Source organism: Ceratotherium simum, chromosome 15 (genome assembly GCF_057802395.1).
Source record: "Ceratotherium simum simum isolate JZ-2026a chromosome 15, ASM5780239v1, whole genome shotgun sequence".
NCBI classification, from domain to species: Eukaryota; Metazoa; Chordata; class Mammalia; order Perissodactyla; family Rhinocerotidae; genus Ceratotherium; species Ceratotherium simum.
The window spans coordinates 33,373,712-33,395,822 of NC_141914.1; the positions used below are offsets into that span (position 1 = coordinate 33,373,712).

General features: G+C 37.1%; 1 protein-coding gene across 1 annotated transcript; it reads right to left on the minus strand.

Moving 5' to 3' along the window:
• Nucleotides 1-400: 400 nt before the first annotated feature.
• On the minus strand, nucleotides 401-20,288 carry CLDN16 (claudin 16). The gene is made up of 5 exons (XM_004424575.3): nucleotides 19,978-20,288; nucleotides 7,958-8,060; nucleotides 4,385-4,549; nucleotides 1,402-1,593; nucleotides 401-534 (listed from the first exon to the last, which is right to left on the minus strand). The coding sequence occupies exons 1-5, from the start codon at nucleotides 20,101-20,103 to the stop codon at nucleotides 401-403; spliced, it is 720 nt and encodes a 239-aa protein (XP_004424632.2). The 5' UTR covers nucleotides 20,104-20,288.
• Nucleotides 20,289-22,111: the final 1,823 nt, after the last annotated feature.

Here is a 22,111-nt window from a genome sequence, read left to right on the forward strand (position 1 = left end):
CTTGTCAATCTCTTCAAAGATTAGAATCTCTCGCTTCTTCTGAAGGTTGCTTTCTATTCTTAAGGTGTCATTTTATTTTAATATCACCATGTCACAATCTCTAATAGCAATATAGAAATCACAAACAAACATAGCAATCTTATCTTAAAATATAAGTGTGTATGTGCGTGTGTGTGTATGCGCGAGAGAGAGAGGAGTATAGAAAGAATGAGGAGGAATAGGAGAATAATAGAAAAGGAGAGAGGTTAGGAGAAGCAAACTTTTTGATTAAGCTGAGCAGTTAATTTAGTTGAACATGAAGTCTAAGTAACTGTTCCTGAACTGACCTGCTATTTTATTAACCTGAGCATATGGATTGATTAGTTAAATAACACAAACACACAGACAGACATGTGGCACGTTACACCCTTGTGTCTATAGCATACATTTTGGCAGTCTCTGTCCGAGGGGCCACGTATGACTTGGCCATTGAAACAGCTGCAGTTGAATAGGCCTTCCTCATGGAATAAGGATAGTCCCTCTCGGGTCCAACATCTGTTTGAAAGAGATAAATGTAGAGATACAAAAATAACTATGGTTCAGTAAACTTCGGAAAATAAAAAATAAATGTCATTTTATATATTCTTCCTCAAAAGAGACAAGAATATAAATATTCTAAGAAGGAATCATCTAAGAAGAACTTTGGAAGAGAACCCAAGACTTTCATCTTGAAAGTTAATTTTAAATTTAAAGTTCAGCCAAGCAATTTCCTTTTTTTTTCTAATGAAGAAAGGAATTCCCTTTGTTTTTTAAGTAATCTTTTTAGAAACCCAATAGTAACAAGTTACATTCTTTAACAAAAAATTTTTGTTTTGACTCTCAATCTTCTCCTCTGTTTACGTAGAAATTCCATAGATTGAGTGAAGTAAGATATATAACATTATGATGCATCAAAATAATCATTCTAGGGCCGGCCCCGTGGCTTAGTGTTTAAGTGCGCGCGATCCGCTGCTGGCGGCCCGGGTTCAGATCATGGGCGCGCACCGACGCACCGCTTCTCTGGCCATGCTGAGGCCACGTCCCACATGCAGCAACTAGAAGGATGTGCAGCTGTGACATACAACTATCTACTGGGGTTTTGGGGGAAAAAATAAATAAATAAAAATTAAAAAAAAATCATTCTATATTTGGATATCTCACACAGTTGTAGCTATGGGGTTTTTGTTTTCAACAAATATACCACTAACTTGGTAATAAGGTTTGAGTATTGCAAATCAGTTGTCCTTGAACAACTGAAAGTTTTAATGGTAGTAGGTAGGGATCAAGTAAGCAACATTATTTTGGGCTGGTGAAATGTGTTTCCATTGGGTTGGGAAGAATGATACTGGAGGAAAGAAGTGTGGTATTTTATTTTGTTCTTACCTCTGAAGAGGTGTAAGCAGCATGTGAGGACAGCACCAGCCAAAAAACAACCCAGAGACCCAGCCATTCCAAGCCAACAGGACCAACCAAATTTATATTGAATGCCAAGAAATATATTGTGGAAAACCAGAGAAGAGCGTTCCACGTAAACATCAACAGCATACCACACAGAACCAATGATTCCAGGGACACCTGAAAGAAAGGAAAGATGCCAAAAATAATGCAGGCCTTTTTCAAATTTAAATCCAAGGATATCTGTCCTTTACCCAAAATGGATGGCGTCATTTAGAGGGATAATAATGATACTATCGATTCACGGACAACTCGAATTTTGGTCACCTCTCCTGTGTCTTTCTTTGGCCTTCTATCTTGTATTTCTTCCAAATTATATCTCAGTTTATACATAAAGAGAAGTACAAAAATTAAATAGTGCATTGCTCATCTGTTTGTGCACACCGAAAATAGTCACCAAGGTTTTCTTTAATTTTCCTATCTTTTCAATGCTATTTTAGAGTTGTATAAAGGAAAATATTAAAAACAAAAGAAAAAAGATAGAAAAAACACAAAATTGAAGCTAAATAATACAGAGCAGGGCCGGCCCCGTGGCTTAGCGGTTAAGTACATGTGCTCTGCTACTGGCAGCCCGGGGTTCGATCCTGGGCATGCACCGATGCACCGCTTTTCCAGCCATGCTGAGGCCGCGTCCCACATGCAGCAACTATAAGGATGTGCAACTATGACACAACTATCTACTGGGGCTTTGGGGAAAAAAAAAAAGGAGGAGGACTAGCTTGGATGTTAGCTCAGGGCTGCTCTTCCTCAGAAAAAAAAAATAATAATACAGAGCATATGTTCATTCTATACTGATTTCTTTTAATTGAAAGAATATTTCTTTAACAGTATTCTATTGCTTGCCTGCCCCAAGCACCCAGACTCACCATTGCAGTTATGTCAGCTACATAATCAACACCCATATAGAAACTACGTTTTTTAAGTCATTCATTTTAGTGTGTGCGAGTAAAAACAAATACCGTAAAAATTGTCTTTATTTTAAAATAAATCCTATCTTACACCCCCACACCATATAAGAATGGACTAAGAAATTTTACTCTTTTTAAATAAAATTCAATCCCCACAGATTAGTGTAACTGACAACTGATTGGCTTGAAATGATGCCACTAGGGTCCTCTTGGTTTAACAGTATAAATTGTATGTCAGGGACTAGATACAATAAAAAAAGCTAGGAAGTTGTGGGACGAAAGCTTACGTAAAAATGGTGTTTCTGAAATTTGTAGCCTCCAAAAAACTTTCACATTTCTTTTCTAGGGATTCTGTGGTATCTACTTAAGTCACTGTTTCATTGCATTCTTCTCCCAATTGTTTGATGCAAGACGTTTAAGAAGGGCCAGATCATGAACGTATAATCTCCTTTTGATAACAGGGTATAAATTACCACGCCTTTTCTATAATACTGTAACCTACAGGTTTAGGATAGAAAGTCCTTTTTTGAAACTTAGAAATAGATTATGAAATATATATATATGTGTATATATATATATATCACACTAATTTGAAATGATGGTTCCAAGGTTTTGGCCATCTCGGGCAATTTAATTTTGTCATTTTGTCCGTCATTCCTGCAGGGATTTTCTTCATCGACTTGATTTTCTTTAAATTTAGTTTGTTTTGTTGTTTTATAAAAAATGGAGTATCCAGAGATATCTCAAAAAATATTCTGGAACAAAATTGGATAGCATTAAATGATGTTTAAATTTGTTGAATAAAACAGATTGTTACATACAAAGCTTTATGTTATCACTAGGGTCCATATGGGAAAGAATGTCTTAAAAAGAAAAAATTACTAAATTCTTGTGACTTTTTAATACATTTTAAGAATCATCAGGGCCTGGACTCAATATTCATGGGTAAAAAACTCAGGGAGGCCCCAGTTTTGACTGAGTGGTGGGTTAGGCTCTCTGCTGTGGGCTTACTCTGTCCACACTGGATCTTCACAACAGGAATTCAGAGTAGATATTATTGCTGGGGCTTCACCCTATTTTGCAGATCAGGAAAAGTTGATAGGTTAAGTAACTGCCCTAAAAAGTCACACATCACACATATATTTCTCCAAGTATTTTTAGTTCCCAAATCCCTGTCCATTCACCCTACACTGCCTGGTCAGGTTCCCACTTACATTTGCTTTGCTAACTTTTTGCTGCTACCATAAAAGAACAAGGTTTTCTCTCTGGAAGCTGTGCCCGTTGGTTTTCAATCTTCCTCCATGTTACTGTCTTCAACAGTGTACTTCCTCCCAACTTGCAGTAAGATCCATAGAAGACATCATGTTGTGAATGAGGAAGACTAAATTTTGAATTTGGTGACAGATGTGAGTGAAATATCAATTTCGCTGTTTCACTAATAAACACCATGTAAAGTGATTCTTGACTTATTGTTCATTAGTCTTGCTTGATCTATCAGTCTTCAGAACTCCATTTATTCCTCTGCTTTTTTAGTGCAGACAATAATATGATCTGTTTATTGTTGCATTTATCATCAAATGGGTTGGCATATGAGAAAAGTCTAACATAGGACTTGGCACAATTTAGTTCATTGCTCAAAAGAATTGGTGGGGGTGGGTGCAAGTAGGTAAGGACCAAGTGACTTGGGGCTCACCCTAGGATTTAACTTTAGGAATAACCACAAAAGAAATTATTTCTAAAATTTAAAGCATTATATAACTTTTTAACGGTTAAAAAAATAATGTGAGGACTTTGATAAACCGTGATCTGAGATATTAATGAAAGATTAATTATCTGACTCCAAAGCTAAGGAAAGTAGGGCTGCTGGATGTGCTCTTTATTCCTTCAACCTAGAAAAGAAAATCACATGTGATCCTAAAATGAACTGCTTCAGAACAGCACACTTCTTCATCTCAAGACCTTAGATGAGTATGTCTACCCCCATCACTAGTTCAGACCAGTACCTGCTATTAGTAATATGGTTCCAGCAACAAAGCAGATGCGGACTTTGATATATGACTCCTCAGGGAGGAATTTCACACAGTCAAGACCAAGGAGCAGGATGATAAATCCAAATCCAGCTAGAATATCTGCAATAATCATCAGCGCCCGAGTTGCCACCAGCTTCACTGGAAGATCAGGGCATGTGGTTACAGCATAGTCAGAGGAAGGAAACATGTTAATGCACAGAGGTACACCAAAAAACAGACAACCACATACATTAACACATGCCCACTGAAAGAATCAGACTTTAAATTCACATGAACTTGGAAATGAATACTCTTTATTTTTTCATGAAATACAAAAATATTATGAGATCATTGACATTATTATTTGTTTCAGCACTGATTATTACGTAGTCTTGTCGGCCTCGTAGCAAAATGCCTGGCACGTAGTGGGGGACTAAATAAATGTTTCCCTTTTTATCTCCTGTTCTGCAGTGAGTCTTGTTCACAAGAATTATAGCTGAACGCTGAATTGAAAGTAGTGTCAGTTCTGCAGAAGTTACTCAATACATATTCAACAAATAAGTGATTACTACATTTGAAGTTTTACTGAAAACAATTAAAAATAATTGGTCAAAATTTGGCGTAGGGAAGCAGGATAAAATACTGCAAGTCGTCTCTTGTCGATTCAGGCTGGTGGGAGCCATCAACAGATCTTTAGAAGGAGAAGGAGCTTCTGTTATTAAGTAGAAGTCTATTTCTGGAAGCTAGATTATATTCTCTTTCATCTTTTCATGTTGTGACCCTTCTTGGCCAATACTCCATATGAACCCTCAACCTGGCATTGTCAACAGAGCATATTTGAAAGCTGAAGCCAATGAGAATCTATGGTAGAAAGTCCAGGGAAGAGAAGATCAGGTAAATAGAAGTGGACTAGTACCAGTCGTCTTCTGCAATGGAAGCATCTTCAACTGTGAAAGCCTCCTGAACTGTGAGTCCCAGTTATGCTAAATCGAAAATAGGGAAATTTTGTCACAAATGGAAGGTTAATTACCTGAAGTCAGAACTATTACTATTTTAGCTGGCTAATGGAGTGGAGCATTAAAATCTATTCCTTTGATGGCACAGTAATTATGTTTTATTTTCATAGTGATTTGCGATTTCCGTGTATTTTAAAAGGGGAAAGACTTATGGGATCTGAAGAGAAACAAGAGTATTTCCTTGTATTTTAAATAATTTTTTCCCAGTGGTGAGATAACTTTAGGGCCTATTTAGTAGTAAGTTGTTTGTAAAAATGTGGCCAATTTTCCTTATTTAAAATAAAAAATATTTTTATGATCCATCTAAGAGAGGACATCAATGAATAAAATCAGCTTCTATCTTATTAATAGGTGAATATTTAAGATCTCAGAATGTGGTATTATTTCAAACGAGTTAGGCTCAAATTTCAAATTTAGGCCAAATCTAAGGCTCATTTTTCTCAAAATTTACTAAAGAGAAAAACATGTAACTCATTAGGTAATATTAGTTTTTATATTTCAACAGATCTTCTTGATCCTCAAATGGTGTATATAAGTGGGCCTCCTATTCAGCACTATAAGCCAAGTAGTCCCACACTTTGGAGCATCTCCTTTGAAATTTTCTAAGCCCACTTTTGGAACCTGGGACCAATGGGGCCAGGATTGCCATCTAGATGGGCTGCCTTGAAATCATTGTGGGCCCTGATCTTCCCCTTTCTGACCCTTGATCTCACACATGGCATGATTCAGACCCTCTGTGGAACTCCAGAACTCATGCCTATGATGTCATCCAGGGACCTCATGGCTAGCCCAATTCCAAGAAGGCAGCTTTGCAAGCAGGTTGCTAATGCTGGCCAGCCAGGAGTTTTTGGAGAAGGGGGTGATTATCTGAGATTTGGCTGCCAGAAAAATGTTAAATACTCTGCTTTGGTGGAGACTCAAATTAATTATCAACAGGAGCCCTGAAAAAAAATTTATCTGGGTCCTCATACACTAGTTATATAGGGCAATGAAAAAGGTTATCTAATTATGACTGCATAAAAGATATTAAAGACTAAAGATAAAATCCTACTCTGTTATAGGTAATATCCTAACTTAGAAGGTATAAACATATTATTTTCTTAGAATATAATTCATCTGTTCTCTTTCAGCATGTGATAGAATTTTTTAATGAAAAGTAATTGATATTTAGGATATTATTTAAAATTAAGGGGTAAGAATATATCCAAAGGAAAATATGAGATAGTACAGGCAAAGATAAAAAAGGAACATTAAAATATAAACAGTAGTTTTTTCTGTGCAGTGGGCTTATGAGTAATTTTATTTTCTCCTTGCATAAATGTACATAACAAAAGTTTGAAATATTTCATCTTTCTTTTTTCTACTCAGCTCTAACCATAGCACTGCATTTCTGGAAAAGTCTAGAGTCCACATGAACTTCCATTCCTATTGACAAATATCATGCTTCTTTGTAGATGGAACTAGGTTAGTGCAAGGAAGGGAAAAGAGAAAGAATTAAGAAGATTTTTTTAAGAATTAAATAAAGGCCTTATGAATTATGTTAAAAAATGTTCCAGGCACTCAAATCCTACATGGTGGAGGGAGATATTTTAGTGCACTGCTCTTTTTAAGTGCTTTTCCCTGGACTGAAATAGCTACCCAGGGGAAAAGTCACATTCCAAGGGTTTACTTTTCATTTATCTTGAGAAAAGAAGCTGCCATCTTATACCATCACCCATCACTTGCCTTGAAAGAGACTGAAAGCAATTTGCTTTAATAACAGCACCAGTATTTCTTGGCATGATTCAATGTTCTAAATAAATAAATAAATGGGATGGAGAAGAATTGAAAGCATCAACAATAAGATTTTTTAATCTATGAAATCTCTTTATTCATAGAAACATGGGCCTTGCTAACACCAATTATAACATAAAGCCAGAGGTAAGGACGTTGAAGTATCTGGCTTTACTATTTCTGCTAATAATGTCACATATATTTTTATTTTTCATTCCTGATCCCATAGTCTGTGTGTCTCTCTTTACCTATCTTTACCTACCTCCCTGTTTTTCTGTCTCTGTCTCTACCTTTCTATTTCCACCTTTCTCTCTTTCTTAGCAAATCTTCCACTGAAATACTATAGACTTTCTCTTTGAACTAAGACATGGCTAAAAGACATTTCTGAAATGCTTTTCATCCAACCTGTCAATTCCAATCATAAAATTACAGCACTCTGAAGAATTCATTTCAATTTAAAAAGTGTTTACTATAAGCATACTGTGTATAAGACACTATGCCAGGCCCCTTTGAGGGATAGTGGAGATGAATAAGATAATATTTTTACCCTAAAGGAATTTATAAATACATGGGAAAAGATAAAATATGCTAAAAATGTTTCAGTTCACATTTCAGAAATAAACTAAATGTCCAATCGAAACATTTAAGACTTGACAAAACCCTAATATAGTACTGTTGAAAACAATACACAATGGAAACCTGAGTTCAGTGTACTTTGGTATTCCCTCTCTGGCAATGGAGACATCCACCCAAGGGAGGGTGTCTAAGGCATACGTACAGGAGTGTTCGGCAAGTATGGAATCGTAGTCTTCGCAGGTGCGAATCCCATCAAAAGCATTTGTGACACACTCCCACCAGAGGCCTCGGCATTTTGTGCTCACCTAAGTGTTGGAGAAGACACTGTGTGAAACAACTCACGCAGACACTCTTCAGTTCCCCTTGATCAAGAAAGAACTTGGCTGTTGTGTGTTTGACAGCAAAGTACAGTGGTTACAAGTGTGATCCGAATTTCATTTACGACAAACTCAATGCATTTTAGAGAATTTTCCCTTAAGCACTAACAATTAAAGGCTTTCCTAACCAGGAAATAAATTCACTTCCTGATTTAGGAGTAGGAGGAGGGTGGATAAGTCATGCCTAAGATGGGTAAAATCAGAATTAAATATATGCAAATTCCTACGGCTGCTTCCATTGAGTCATAGTTTAACATAGAGACAATTCATTTCACTTTCCCGTGCTGACATTTACTCATCAAAAAAAAATTAAAAAATCAATATAACAATAGATGGTAATAGTGACATCTTGAGACTATTAGGAATATACATCAATCTGTCCTCATATTGAACACTGGGTTCCATGAAGCAAGGTGTTATTACATATGAGGTTAATAAATTTAAAATAATTGTCAAAGAAAGGTGTATATAAAGACATCAATAAATGAAATATAAAGACCCCACAACTTTTTCCTCTCTGCTCCATGGACAGACTACAAATACTTAAGTTATGACATGGATGTAAACAAACTGAGCATTAATTTCATACAATCTGACAGCTGTAAAACACTTTCCTTAGAAATGCTGTGCAGATGATTCTAAGGGTCCACTTAAAGCTAAAAGGTACCAGTGCCCTGAGCCTTACCGTACTTTATTTATTGCCTGTGAGCCACAATAGATTTCTTAGAATTGTAAACATGCCAAGAGAAAATAGTTTCAAATATTCTTGACAGACCTCATGCATATGGAACAGAGCTAATATGATTGTTTCTTCTGACTCAATTACAGACTCGCATTACCTTGGAAATCTGGGAATAGTTTAGTGAGATTTAACTGAGAATTATCTTGGAAAATGAAGACTTAAATTTTTCCTTAAAAAATGAATAAATAATAGAGCAGAGCAGGGAGAGAAATGCAAAGGCAGGGAACTTACAGTTGGCGTGGAAAAGAAAGGAAGGAACATAAAACAGCTTGATCCGTAAAAGAAAATCACATCAGGGAATATGTGCGCGATGAAACGCTCCACCCCATGTTCTGTTTTGAAGCTGTGTTGTGTGCCAAATAAAAGTCTACTGCTTGCTACTGTATCACAATTTTGAATGTGGTACTTCTATTATCACTTCATATGTAAAATATTTATAATTGGCAATAATTAATAATTCTATATTGAGTCTATACTATGAAGCAGTTACCGTTTAAGCATATTATTACCGCAGTTATTCCTTAAAGGACCCTCTGAGATATCATTATTATTGTCTATTTTACAAATAAGGAAAATGAGGCACAGGAAAGTTAAGTGACTAACTCCAGGAAAGCATCATTGATAAACGGAGGAGATGGATCTGAAGCTCAGCAATCTGTGCATATGCTAAGCTTTCCACTACACTCAACACCCATTTTCAAAAATTCCCAATCCGTGTCAGGCTAAGCACTCTAGAAATGGATATTGAAAGAAAGCTTTGGGTGTAGCTTTTTTGGGTGTAGTTAAATAAACCGTAACTTTTTTCTCATCCTATGGCCATTATTCTACAAAATCTCACTTTGGCTTTCTCTTCCTAAGGTTAAATCTGGAAGCGATGTTCTGAAATTTATGGAGTATTATCCAAGGAACCTGAGGAACACAGAGATCAAAAATTTAGTGAAGAAAATCCACCTTGTGAAATTTAACACATCAATTTCTAAAGAAGGATGTGAATGTATAAATTTCTATATGCATGAAATTTAAGCTATAGTTGAAAAAATATAGATTTTAAATGTAAATTGACACTCTTATTAGCTGTGTTGCATCCTTGGGCAAGATCTTACCTTTTATGAGCCTCATTTTCCTATCTGCATAAAGGAGATAATGCTAGGTCGTTATAAGAATTAAAAATTACAAACACACACACGATATAAATTATTTGCTCGATAAACAATAACATTAGTAAAGTACTAAAGCATCATAATAACCTGAGTAGTGACTGTGTTCAATTTTACTAACTAACCATAATGGAAGTGGAGAAAGGTAGATGTAATGGGCTGAACGATGGCACCCAAAAAGATATATCCATGTCCTAATCCCCAGAACCTGTGAATGTGACCTTACCGGAAAAAAAGGACTTTGCATATGTAATTAAGTTAAGGATCTTGAGATAAGGAGATCATCTCGGAATACCAGAGTCTGCCCTAAATCTAATGACAAAGTGTCCCTATAAGAAACACACAGAGAGAGACAGACAAAAGAAAAGGAGGCAATGTGACCAGGGAGGCAGAGATTGGAACGATGTGGACCCGAGTCAAGAAATGCCCACAGTCACCAGAAGCTGGAAGAGGTGAGGAATGGATTCTCCCCTAGAGCCTTCAGAGGCAGTGCAGCCCTAAAAACACCTTGATTTCGAACTGCTGGCCTCCAGATCTATGAGAGAATAAATTTCTCTTGTGTTAAGCCACCAAATTTGTGGTAATTTGTTATGGCTGTTCTAGAAAATGAATACAGTAGAGACGATTTGTAGTGAACTATTACACCATAACAGAACCATAACTATTTACCATAACAGAAAACAGGCCTTCTCATAGCCTGTTGCCCTTCGGTCTCTCAATTAACAGGAACGTACTGGCATCCAGTTTATTCCAACTTGAGCTAGGTTAGGTGGATTTGAAGTCACTGCTCTATAGTTAGACAGTGACTATCCACAATTTCCTGCTGTCTAACTCAGCCACTAAAACAAATGAACGAACCCACTCTGGTCCTTCTTGTTATACACCAGGTTACTTAGAAAGTGGCCTGAGATATATATGTGAGAATACTTATTTTACATTGAAAAGTATTTCTTTCCTGCCAAAATAATTCAGTAGTCTCATTTCATTTTCAAGGCTATTGATCATTTACCTGCAATGACTGCATTTAGAAAAGCAATGAACTCATTTGAGGAAACAAAGAATCCAATTTCATTAGGTATTAATGCTCAGGGGCAGACTATTAGATGGCTTGGTATTCACACTCAGTTAAGGTATGTGAGAATAGTGGCTGTAATTAACTAAACTTCTGTGTTAATATAGCACTTACTGGAGACACCCTTAAAGGTGCCTTTGTGCACAAAAGACAAGGTTAAAAGATTTTATGCTATTTGTCATATTTAGGAAAGCCTCCTTGTCTATAATATACGGTCTTCACTTACTTATCCCTCTGTTGTACAATGGCTTATTAAGAACTCTCTAAAAGGCAAGCAAATCTAAGTTCTTAAAAGTCTTAAGACGAGGTTCTTAAAAAGCAAACTGATGCTTAAAATATTATGGTTAACCTTTCTTAAAGGGCAAAAATGCAAAAGGTTAACTAATAATTTTTCTCTCACAGGATCATTCAAAATAGAGGACTCCCACTTTAAGCTGTCTCCTTTCAACGTGCAATTTCTATATTAGTAAATAATAAAGAAAATGATACTAGACCAATTTGTATATTATTTCAATGAATATTTGTTGATCCTGAAGTGAGGATGGGATGATCTCTTAAATGGGGAGAAGTCAGCTTATCCAAGGTGTGACAATAAAAGTACAAGTCACAAACATGAAGCCAGCATCTCTTAATATTAATTAGTTGCCAATAGTACAGAACAGTCCAGAGTTCTGGCTTCTCTTGGAAACTTGGTCAGTCTGACCACCTGGACTCTCTGTCCCACGTAGCAACAATTAGCATGAGCTGAGTGGCTGCTCCCATTTAGGTAGGGCTTGTGCTCATAGGTTCCTTACTGTTTCTACCCAGCCTGCCTCTCTCGTGGATGTCAGCTACCTGGTTCCTATAGGCATCTGAGATTCCCTCCCTTCCCCCGCCCCCGGCATATGATAATGAGAATAACTCCCCTTGCTCTCAATTTGTCAAATTTCTACCTATCATTCAAATCCCACTTCAAAGATATCCCTTCTTCCACAAGGTTCTCCCAGGCTCCTCCAGGTAGAGTTAATATCTTCCTAGATCCCACGGTAATTTGTCCATATTTTATACCATTTACAATATTGCATTATCTTTTTTTATGTGCATTTGTGTGTATCTGTCTCCCAAGTCTGTCTGTTTGTTACCTTTCAAACTATATTCATTGAATGTCTGTCATGTGTCAGTCAACAGGCTAACTAAATGCTCGGATACAGCAATGACCAAGACAAGCTTGGCATCTTGCTTCAAGGAGCCCATAGACTCTCCTTCTCTGCACACAACAATTCAATAGATGTTTATTGAGGAAAAATGTCTGTAAATTTTTCTAATCCATATACATTAACTCTCATGGAACTTTGATGTAGACACTGATTACTGAAACACTGTACACACAATTGATGCTGAGTATGTGCTTTTGCCTTCACTGAATATACTAGAACAGCTAAATCCAGGAATCAAAGAACTATTGTTTAGACTAGAGAGTTTATGCTGATTTGGGTCAGCCTGGACCTCTCAACTCAACTGGCTCTGGAAAGCGTTTCTCACAGTACTAAGGATGAGAAGGATACCATTCAGAAAAAGCTTTAGGAAACCATATTGATGATGACTCTTCCCAGTTGAGTTTATAGTGGCATACATTAATTCCTTAATCCTGGGATTTCTTATTCTGAAACCTTTAGCAGTTTCCCATTAAGGCTTCTCTATCCCAGTCTGTGCCAATTTCTCTTTTCTTATTACTCCGGAAATACTTACAAGCAACAACACACAACTTTGCCTGCCTTGTCTTGTTTACTGTAGTTTTGGGTGTGTCTGACTTGCCTCCACATATTTTATATATCTTTTTGAGAACTAGAGAAACTTAAAAATATTTTAATTAATTGGCATTTATTTCTTCTCCAGTTACAAAGGAGAAAAAAATTTATGTATGGTAATTATATGCAGTAGGCTTAGTAAATATTTATTGTTGGTTGACCACTATCAAACAAGATTTTTCTTTGTCAATACACGGTAGGTTATAAATACATATGCATTGGGATTTCTGTGTAAATTTAACATATATGGGAAAAATAATGCATAAACTAAACAAAAAATGAAATAAGTTGTGAAGATGTATTATTTTAAAAACCACCTTGTGATCACATATTATAGGAATTTATGGTTCACATCTCTTGACCATCCTTGTGCTGGTATACTTAAACACTGAAGATGCAACTTACCTGTTTCCAGTATTTACTTAAATATATTTATTAAGATACAAAAGTTTTAATAATATTATAGTAGATACTATGTTTTACCACTAAAATTTGAAACATTTTCAATTTTAACAGAAAATGCATTTAAAGTTTTTTGTACTAGGACTCTGAACTTTTTATCTTTATATTTTGTCTTATTTTTCTTTACTATCCCAGAGTCTAAAAGAACTTAAGACAGGCATTTATAAGGATGAGGAAACAAGATTGAAATAAACATAATAGGGGCCGGCCTGGCAGTGTAGTGATTAAGTTTAGCGTACTCCACTTCAGCAGCCTGAATTCGCAAGTTTGTGTCCTGGGCGCAAACCAACACCACTCATCAAGCCATGCTGTGGTGGCGACCCACATATAAAATAGAGGAAGATGGGCACAGATGTTAGCTCAGGGCCAATCTTCCTCAAGCAAAAAGAGGTAGATGGGCAACAGATGTTAGCTCAGAGCCAATCTGCCTCACCAAAAATAAACAAATAAATGAACATAATAGACTGCACACTGTGTTTATGTACTATGAGTTTATTTGCTAAAATATATTTGGTTTACCTCTGCCTGCTTATTTGTGGAGCACTGGCTAAAGGTATAAATGGCAAGAATGGGATAATACAAACTTAGTAGGTACAATATAATTTTTGTGGCCTTCATGGTTATATTACCTAATTTACATATCTGAACTATCTAAATATTTCAATTTTAACGTTTATTGTTTCAATTATTTGTCACACATTTATTCATTTTAGAATGTTTTCCTTATGAAAGTATGGTATCACAACGTTGCAATGGTTACTGCCCAGTGACAGAGATCACAATATATGTTGAGGGAATGATTCTAAAATATTAATTTCCTTTTTTCTCTCTCCTTTTCTTCATTTCTTTTTCTCTTTGAAGCACCAAGCAGAATAGCTGTATTGTCTAGACCAGAATATACTCTTCACCAACTTTATCATACATCTGAGGGATTGGATATTTATCCCTGTCTTATTAAAGAGAGGACCAAATCTATATCTTGAAAAAATTTAAATTGTGGCAAGATAAAAGATCTTGCCTAAAAAAGTCGTGGTCTCTCTAAGAGATATTTCTCATTTAGAGTTTGATGTGAGATTTCTAAGGATCACCTCACATTATATTTCATTCATTTATTTGTTCTTTTAATAAATATGCCAAGTATCTTAATAGATGCCTGATCAATTCATGTTAACAAATGGATTATGAGTTTCCATTATGTGGAAGTCAGTACTAGGTGCTGTAGGAGACCATGAGATGAATGAGAGAATATTTGTAGCTTCTAACATCTGCTGACGGAGTTTGAAATCAGTTGGAAAGTAAAACTAGTATATAGATAATTAGAGTACATGCTAAATGTAATAATTTTAATATTTGCTTTATATTTGAAAGAATTGTAGCATCATTAATGCAAATAGAAATCCCAGGGGAGAACCTGGTTATAGGGATAAAAGAAAAATTCAAAAGTGGGAACCTTTCATTAGAGGTAATAAAATTTTGATCATAACAGTACTTCGTGTATGGCAGGTTCTCAGTAAATAATTAACAGAAGATTCACTGAAAATGGGATAATCTTGTAAAAACATCTTTTCCTTCTGACAATTGAGAGACCAGTAACTTTGTGAAGAAACTACTTTCCCATTTCAGTGTGGATAATTAAGAATGGCTTATCTTATGATATAATTAACATATTAATAATGTTATTAATTCATAACTTATTTTCTTTAAAAAATATAATTAATAGATAACTTATGCTATTTTGCCTCTATTGTCTGTCTCATTCCCCTGGTTAGACAAAAAAGAAACAGTCATAAGTATAAAAATGAGTGAGCCACAGCTCAGAGAAATAAACAAAATTCCTCTAAGAGAATCAATAGCAAAAATACGAATAGAACTTAAATCTCACATCTCTCCCTTCAGTGAATATTATATAAAATGTCATCTTCTCCTCTAGAACAAAAACAAAGCAATAAACTGCAAATAGACAATAATACATCTAACTTTTATTGACTGATTTGTATTTTCCTGGTACTGTGGTAAATGCACTAGATACACAGCTCGTTTAATCCTCACAAGACACTTATGATGTGCATATTATTATTCTCCCTTTACAGAAGAGGAAATGTGGTTTACAGCAATTTAAATGTCTGTCTGAATTCACACAGCCACTGCCTGGCAGGGTGGGATTTAATCTCAGGGTCCTCTAACATCAAATCCAACCTGTGAACTTCTCCACTATAAAGCGTTGTGTTCTTGACTCCCCAAGGTGCCGTGTAATAATCTAAGAGAGAAAAAAATAGTGGGGTGGTCCGGGGACATTACTGCTTGATGGCTTCTTTTTTTTATTTTTGTGAAGAAGATTAGCCCTTAGCTAACATCCGTTGCCAATCCTCCTCTTTTTGCTGAGGAAGATTGGCCCTGGGCTAACATCTGTGCCCAGCTTCCTCTACTTCATATGGCATGCCACCACAGCATGGCTTGATGAGCAGTGGGTCCGTCCACGCCGGGATCTGAACCTGTGAACCCAGGGCTACAGAAGCAGAATGCGCGAACTTAACCACTACGCCACCAGGCCGGCCCCTGATGACTTCTGTATAGAAACTAATTTTCTTCCATTTAAGCTCTAGGCGAGTGACTCCACCATTTCTCCAGTTGCCCAAGAACAGTAAAGTGGATTTCAACCTTGACTTCTCCCTCCTCCTCAGCCTTCTTTCCCCACATGCAATCAATTATCAATCCTATCAGTTCGTGTTCTTTAGAGTTTCCCATAGCTTCACATGTCTCTTCACGCTTGCTGCCACACTAGTTCAGACCATCATTGTTTTCCTTCTGTTCTATGTTCTCCTAACTTGTCTCCCTATACTTCATTTTACCCTTTCTAACCACTCCCCACAAGTAGCCAGAATGATTGATCTTTCTGTGTTTGTTTACAGTGAAGCACCCTTGTCTATGGCATAAGATCTATATTTTATATAAAGACAAAGCCATTGATGACCCAGCCCCTATATTCTCTTCCCTGCATTGGAAACTCGTCTCATGCTGAAACACGTCCAAATTCACTAACACACAGTGCTCTCATTCCCGGATCTCTGTCCATTCTATATCCTGTGCTTGGAATACTCTACTTCTCCTGCCTCACTCACCTGTCCTTCAAGTCTTAGTTTAGATATTTCTTCTTCTGAGTAGCCTTCACTGATTACCCAAGACTGGGTGATCTGGCCACTTGGAGTTATTTGTTATCATGGCACTTGTCACATCATACTGTAACAATCAGTTCACCTGTCTGTCTCCCCCAATACACTGGGAGCAAGCTAAGGAAGATCCAGGTCTCATCCTCCTTTATAACCCTGTACCCACCACAGTTCCAGGTAGACAGCAGGTGTCAAAGAGAATTTGTGGAATGAAGGAAGATAGAAAGAAAAGAAAAAAGAGAGAGACAAAGGGAGGGATAAAGAGATGAAGGAAAAATGGGGGAAAGAAAAAGAAGGAAGGAGAAGAATAAAAAAAGAAAGAGGATGGAGGGAGAGAAAGAGGAAGAAAAAAGTAAGGCGAGAAGGAGGATGGGAGAGAGGAAGAAAGAGCAGATGAAGTTACAGAAAAATGGAGAATCTTCGCACTAGATTCCTAGTGGAAATTTCTGGGGATGCTCTGGACACCATCGGTCCTTCAGAGACTGGCCGTCTCCCTGGGATTGCAGACATAGTCAAAGTCAAGGAGTCCTGGTGTTAAAGAATGTAAAGACTGAAAAGGACCTTAAAACAACTGAGTTCAACTTCATCTTATCATTGAGGAAACTGAGCTGAAGACACGAGCTCTGACTTGCTCGACAGAAGACAGTTAAGATGCGAACACAGGCTGGAATAATCTCAAAACCCAAGGTCTCACCACATCAGTCTTCCCAGAGACACAAGTGAATCAATAATGACAGGAGCAGGACGGTGGCAGGTCCCTGATTTGGGGCTGTGCACACTGCAATTCTGGGGGCTATTTCTTTTTTCCTAACGTTTTTACTTAACACAAAGAACTTCCCCCTTCAGAGCAGGTATAAGTAAGGCAAAATAATATCTTGTAGTATTTTGAATATTCTGTGTAAGACAAAAGAATATTTGAGCTCTTTCTGTCTCATGTTGCCTGTTACTTACCTTAATCCTCTAAAATCCTGAGCTTTTCCTCATTCTGCTCTGCTGCATGTCCCTTCGTCTGGAAGCTTGCTGCTGCCATTTCCACTTTCTGAAATCCTTTGCATGTTTTCCTGGTTTTGCTCAAACACCTTTTCCTCCCTGAGGCCTGCTTCAATGGCCCTGATGGGAAATAATCGTTCTATCTTCTTCGTTTCTTTCTCGAATATGAATTGGCCTCTGCCTTTCATTACAGCTTCACGTGTATCTTTTTTCCTCACTAAATGCACACTCCTGGAAGGCAGGACCCACTCTAGCTTTATCTTTGCCTCCTCTAGCAGGATTAGCACGATACCTTTTATATGACATACATTTCATGTTTGTTGTGTCAAATTGAACTACAGAATCCATTTTCCAACTCTGATGCCTATATCACCTTAAAAGATTAACAAAGCTAAAAATTCGTAATACTCCTTTTTAAAAATTTTCCATGAGTATGCTTTTTTTAAAAGCACCTTTGTTGTGTCAATTTTTGTCCCATAATTGCTTAAAGTGTGCTGTTAATATGGACCAAAGATGATATACACATGAGGAAGGAAGCAAGGAGGGAGAGCAGTATAATTGAGCCAGTGAACATCAGAACCTTGAAATTTATGGATAATAGTATGACTTTGTATGCTGGCCAATTGAAGGTGCGATTATTATTAGCGGTCCCTGTACCTTTAAAAATATTGACACGTAAAGAGATTGTTGGAGAGGAGGGGGCCTCATTTGTTACAGGATTCTTCTCTTAATGTGGAGGCTTCTTGGGGAATATTTATAGCAATACGTCTCAAGTATGGGAAATAAGCAAGTACTAACTCTTGTCCAAGGTTAGCAAGGATTTATTCGAGGTGAATAACCTGGACTGCTCATTCCATTCATTTTAACTAGAAGCGTTCTTGCACAGAGCAGATGGCAATTTGGTTGGATGTACGGAAATGAAAGCAATTTAAATGCCAGGACTCCCAATCTCTCTCAGCAAGGTTTGACCCTTTCTAAACCTCCCTTTCTCGTCAAGCGAAGTTAGCAATTCCAATAGCTTAAGCAGAAAGACTTTCAAATTGTTTTAGAAAATATTTTGACAATGCTTTTAGATGAGATTTTGCATGTTTTTAAAAACATAATTTTAAGTGTGACCAAGTCCAACATATTTTTGTGTTAATCACCTGCTACTGGCAGTTCAAATTCCAGCAAATTAATGGCAGCAGACATTTTTATCTGCACTTTTCTCTGAGCCCTGTTCAAAGACCATTTTTTTTTTTTCATTCACCGCTTATATGCATGGCCAGATAAAACACATGACCGGACTCAGGTACAGCAGACAGTATTTCAATTCTATCACAATTTTCAGAAATATAATTTTCTAGCACTAAAGAAGTATTTATAACTCCGTTGGTTTTGAACTGCCATGTAGAAGTGAGAGGAAAATTAAAAGCAAGAAAAAATAAACGGCAAAAACAATACACAGCAAAATAGAAAGATTATTACTCTCCATTTCTAACTCAAACTTGAGAGTCTACTAAATAAAATTAGGACAAAAAATATATAAACTCGCTCTCGGATACATTTCCTAAACTTTATAGAGGTGAAGTTATAGCATTTGTTAGAGCAAATTGTTCCCTTCAGGATATACATAAGAGAGCATATTGGGTTGCTATATACTCTTCATTTGAGTTCCTGATATATTGTTTTTTTTTTTACCTACACTTTCCAAAACCTTTCTAATGAATAGTAGTTGATTTCAAAGATTTGATTTTTACTCAGTTATACCTCTCTCAGATTCTTATAGCCACAGGAAATGCTTTTAAACTTCAAAATTACTTCTTTCCGAGCTTCTCTAGTGAGAAAAATAAAATCCTCAAATGTAAACCACTCAGTCTTCTCTTGCATAACAGTTGGTTCCCAAGAGCAACTCATTTCTGAGAGAGGGTTTCTTAAATCCATATTTTCCCCCTGTACTTTGGGACACACTGGAATGATTTATTTTCCCTTGGAATGTTTTCTCCTACTTAGGAACTCCTTAAAATAACATTTTTCTATTGCGTACTAATTGAGTAGGTTTTACATGCCTTGAGTTTGATTACTCAATTTCTTAGATTAATATTATTCCTTAAGAAACACTATCACATTACTCTTAATGCTGTCATCAAGATTAGCAAATTTATATTTGATGTGTATAAAGATGTTACTGGAACTTTATTCAGTTTGGTCTGTAGCAGTGGAAGAGGTCTGGAAGGCTCAGGGGCAGAGATTGCATAATTACCCTTGTGTGAATTTACCCTTCTGAAAAAAGAGGGATTATGCAGTTACCTCATCTGTAAAATGGGATAACAACAATACCTACCTCATAGACTAGCTGTGAGGATTAAATGAGCTAATAATGTAAAGATTCAGTAAGTAGTAAGTAAGGAGCAAATCTGTCCAGGTTGGCTATCACTTCCATCATTCGTCCTAGTAAACGTACTGAGGCAATGGGGCTGACTTCTTACCTCCAGGGAGTCGTCAGCATTCACCATCCAACAGTCTGTCCAGGTGGCCACAACCAAGAACCCAGTAGAGAAAAAGGCAAAGAAGCAGGCGACGTACTGAAGAAGATCCCTAATTTTAGCTAGCATCCTGTCTGGCAGGGACCCCTGGGAGCTGCCAGCCCTTGGCCCACTGTCCGTCTTCTGAGCTTCTGGTACCTGGGGATGTGAAAATCTTGGTCTTTTCCTTTTCCTCACAGCTCACTGCAGGCGTCTTAAGTTGTGGTAAAAGTATACCAACAAGCTGTAACCCACAGAGGGGTCCTGGAGGTCATTATTCGAAGCAACCAGCTTCCAATCAGAAGCCAGGTCAGTGAAACGACTGAGCATGTTTTGGGTGGGGGAGAAAAGGGGCCCTGTTAGCATTTTCTGCCCAAACTGTGGGCTAATGTGAGATGATGGTCATCAGAGGCACGTGTTATTGCCAAGACCGAGAGAAGGAAGAAGGGTCACACCCCATGCTGACGCCTGTAAGCTGATCTTTCTCAGGCCCTCCAGGGAAAGTGAGCCATTCGCCTCCCCCTCAGTAAGGAGGCTGCATGGTTGAGTGCTATTTTATGATTAGGACTATTTTAATATTTGCTGACTACCTTAGACAGACAGGCCACTGTTGAAACCATGCTAAACAAGTGCTTGCTCAAGGGAGGCTGCATTCCAAAGGGTTGGGCAGAACAGCCCCATGAAGGGTTTCCAGCACCTGGGCCCCAGGGAGAGCCACGGCTCTTAACCTTTCAGCTTCATAGAGCGGGAAAGAGCGGGCATTTTAATCCAGACAACTCTGGGTGTAAATCCTTGCCCTGAAGCTTATGGGCTGAGGGCACCTCGGCTGCAGTTTCTGTAAAGTGGGGGTATTGATACCTTCTTCATAGGATGTTTGTGAGAATTAAACGATATTGTGTGTGTAAGTCACTTAGAATAGTGGCTGACAAAAATAGCCAGATGGTAAATATTAACATGACCGAGAATTCCCTATATGATTAATTTTCCCCCATGGACCAATATTTGAAAATATGCCTGGGAAAAAAAAAAGCTGCTTATGTTAGGAAAAATTATGTTTTTTAAAAAAGTTTTTGATATAGCAGAGGCAACTGGAATTTTAGCTATCCTTCAATGGGTAGCCTTATTGGGTATAAATATTCCGTAACTAGTAGTATTTAAAAAATACTTAGAGCATACATACCTCTGTTTTATCATCATCAGATAAACTTCTCTATACTAAAATATAAATTTTAAGTGGTAATAATAAAAAATATTTTACGTGGTGCTTAATGTGAGAGAGAAAAATGAGAAAGGCAGATAGAGAGAGAGAAAGGAGCAGGGAAAATGATTAGAAATAGGTCATCACTCTGGGAAGATTCAGCTACTAAAATAGTTATTTTAGTAACAGCTCACTAAGGGATTACTTTTTTCCATTTGATAATGATTTTGACATAGTATTTAGGGTAAAAGGCTAAAATCAGTATCGATACAACATTCTTCAAGCATATATTAAAATAACCTTTTTGACTAAAATTTGTTGTTTTCTAATTTTAATGCATTTTTATTCGAATACATAAAATGCAAATTTAAATGTAAAAGCTGGATGTAAAACCGTTTGAGGAATATAAGCCCAATTATTGCCGTAAACAGGATATATGTATGTTGACAGTGGTTATCATTAGTGTGTGAGGTGCATTACAGATGCATTTAATTTAACTTATTTTATTTGACTTATTTTAGTTAACAACTGGGAAAATAATCCTTATTTTTTAAAGAGCTCATTCAAAGAATGGAATTACTCATGGTGTAAGGCAATTACAATGCATGCAATGCATGCTGCCTTGGTGAGTCACAATGACTCCTTCCCTGTGCCCTAAAATCTAAAATCCTCATGCTCTGTTGATCGGGGAGAGGAAACCAATTCTGAAAGCACATGCCCATTACAGGAAAAGTCCTGGACTTAGCTGCTGGCTTTCCACCCAGGGACCTTTCACAACGTACTTTTCCTGCTAACAGCGCACCCGAGGGCAATGATTCTTAAGCTTGAATGCACACTGGAATCTCCAAAGCCACTTGTTATAAATGCAGACCCGGGAGCTCTATCCTCAGAGATTTGTAT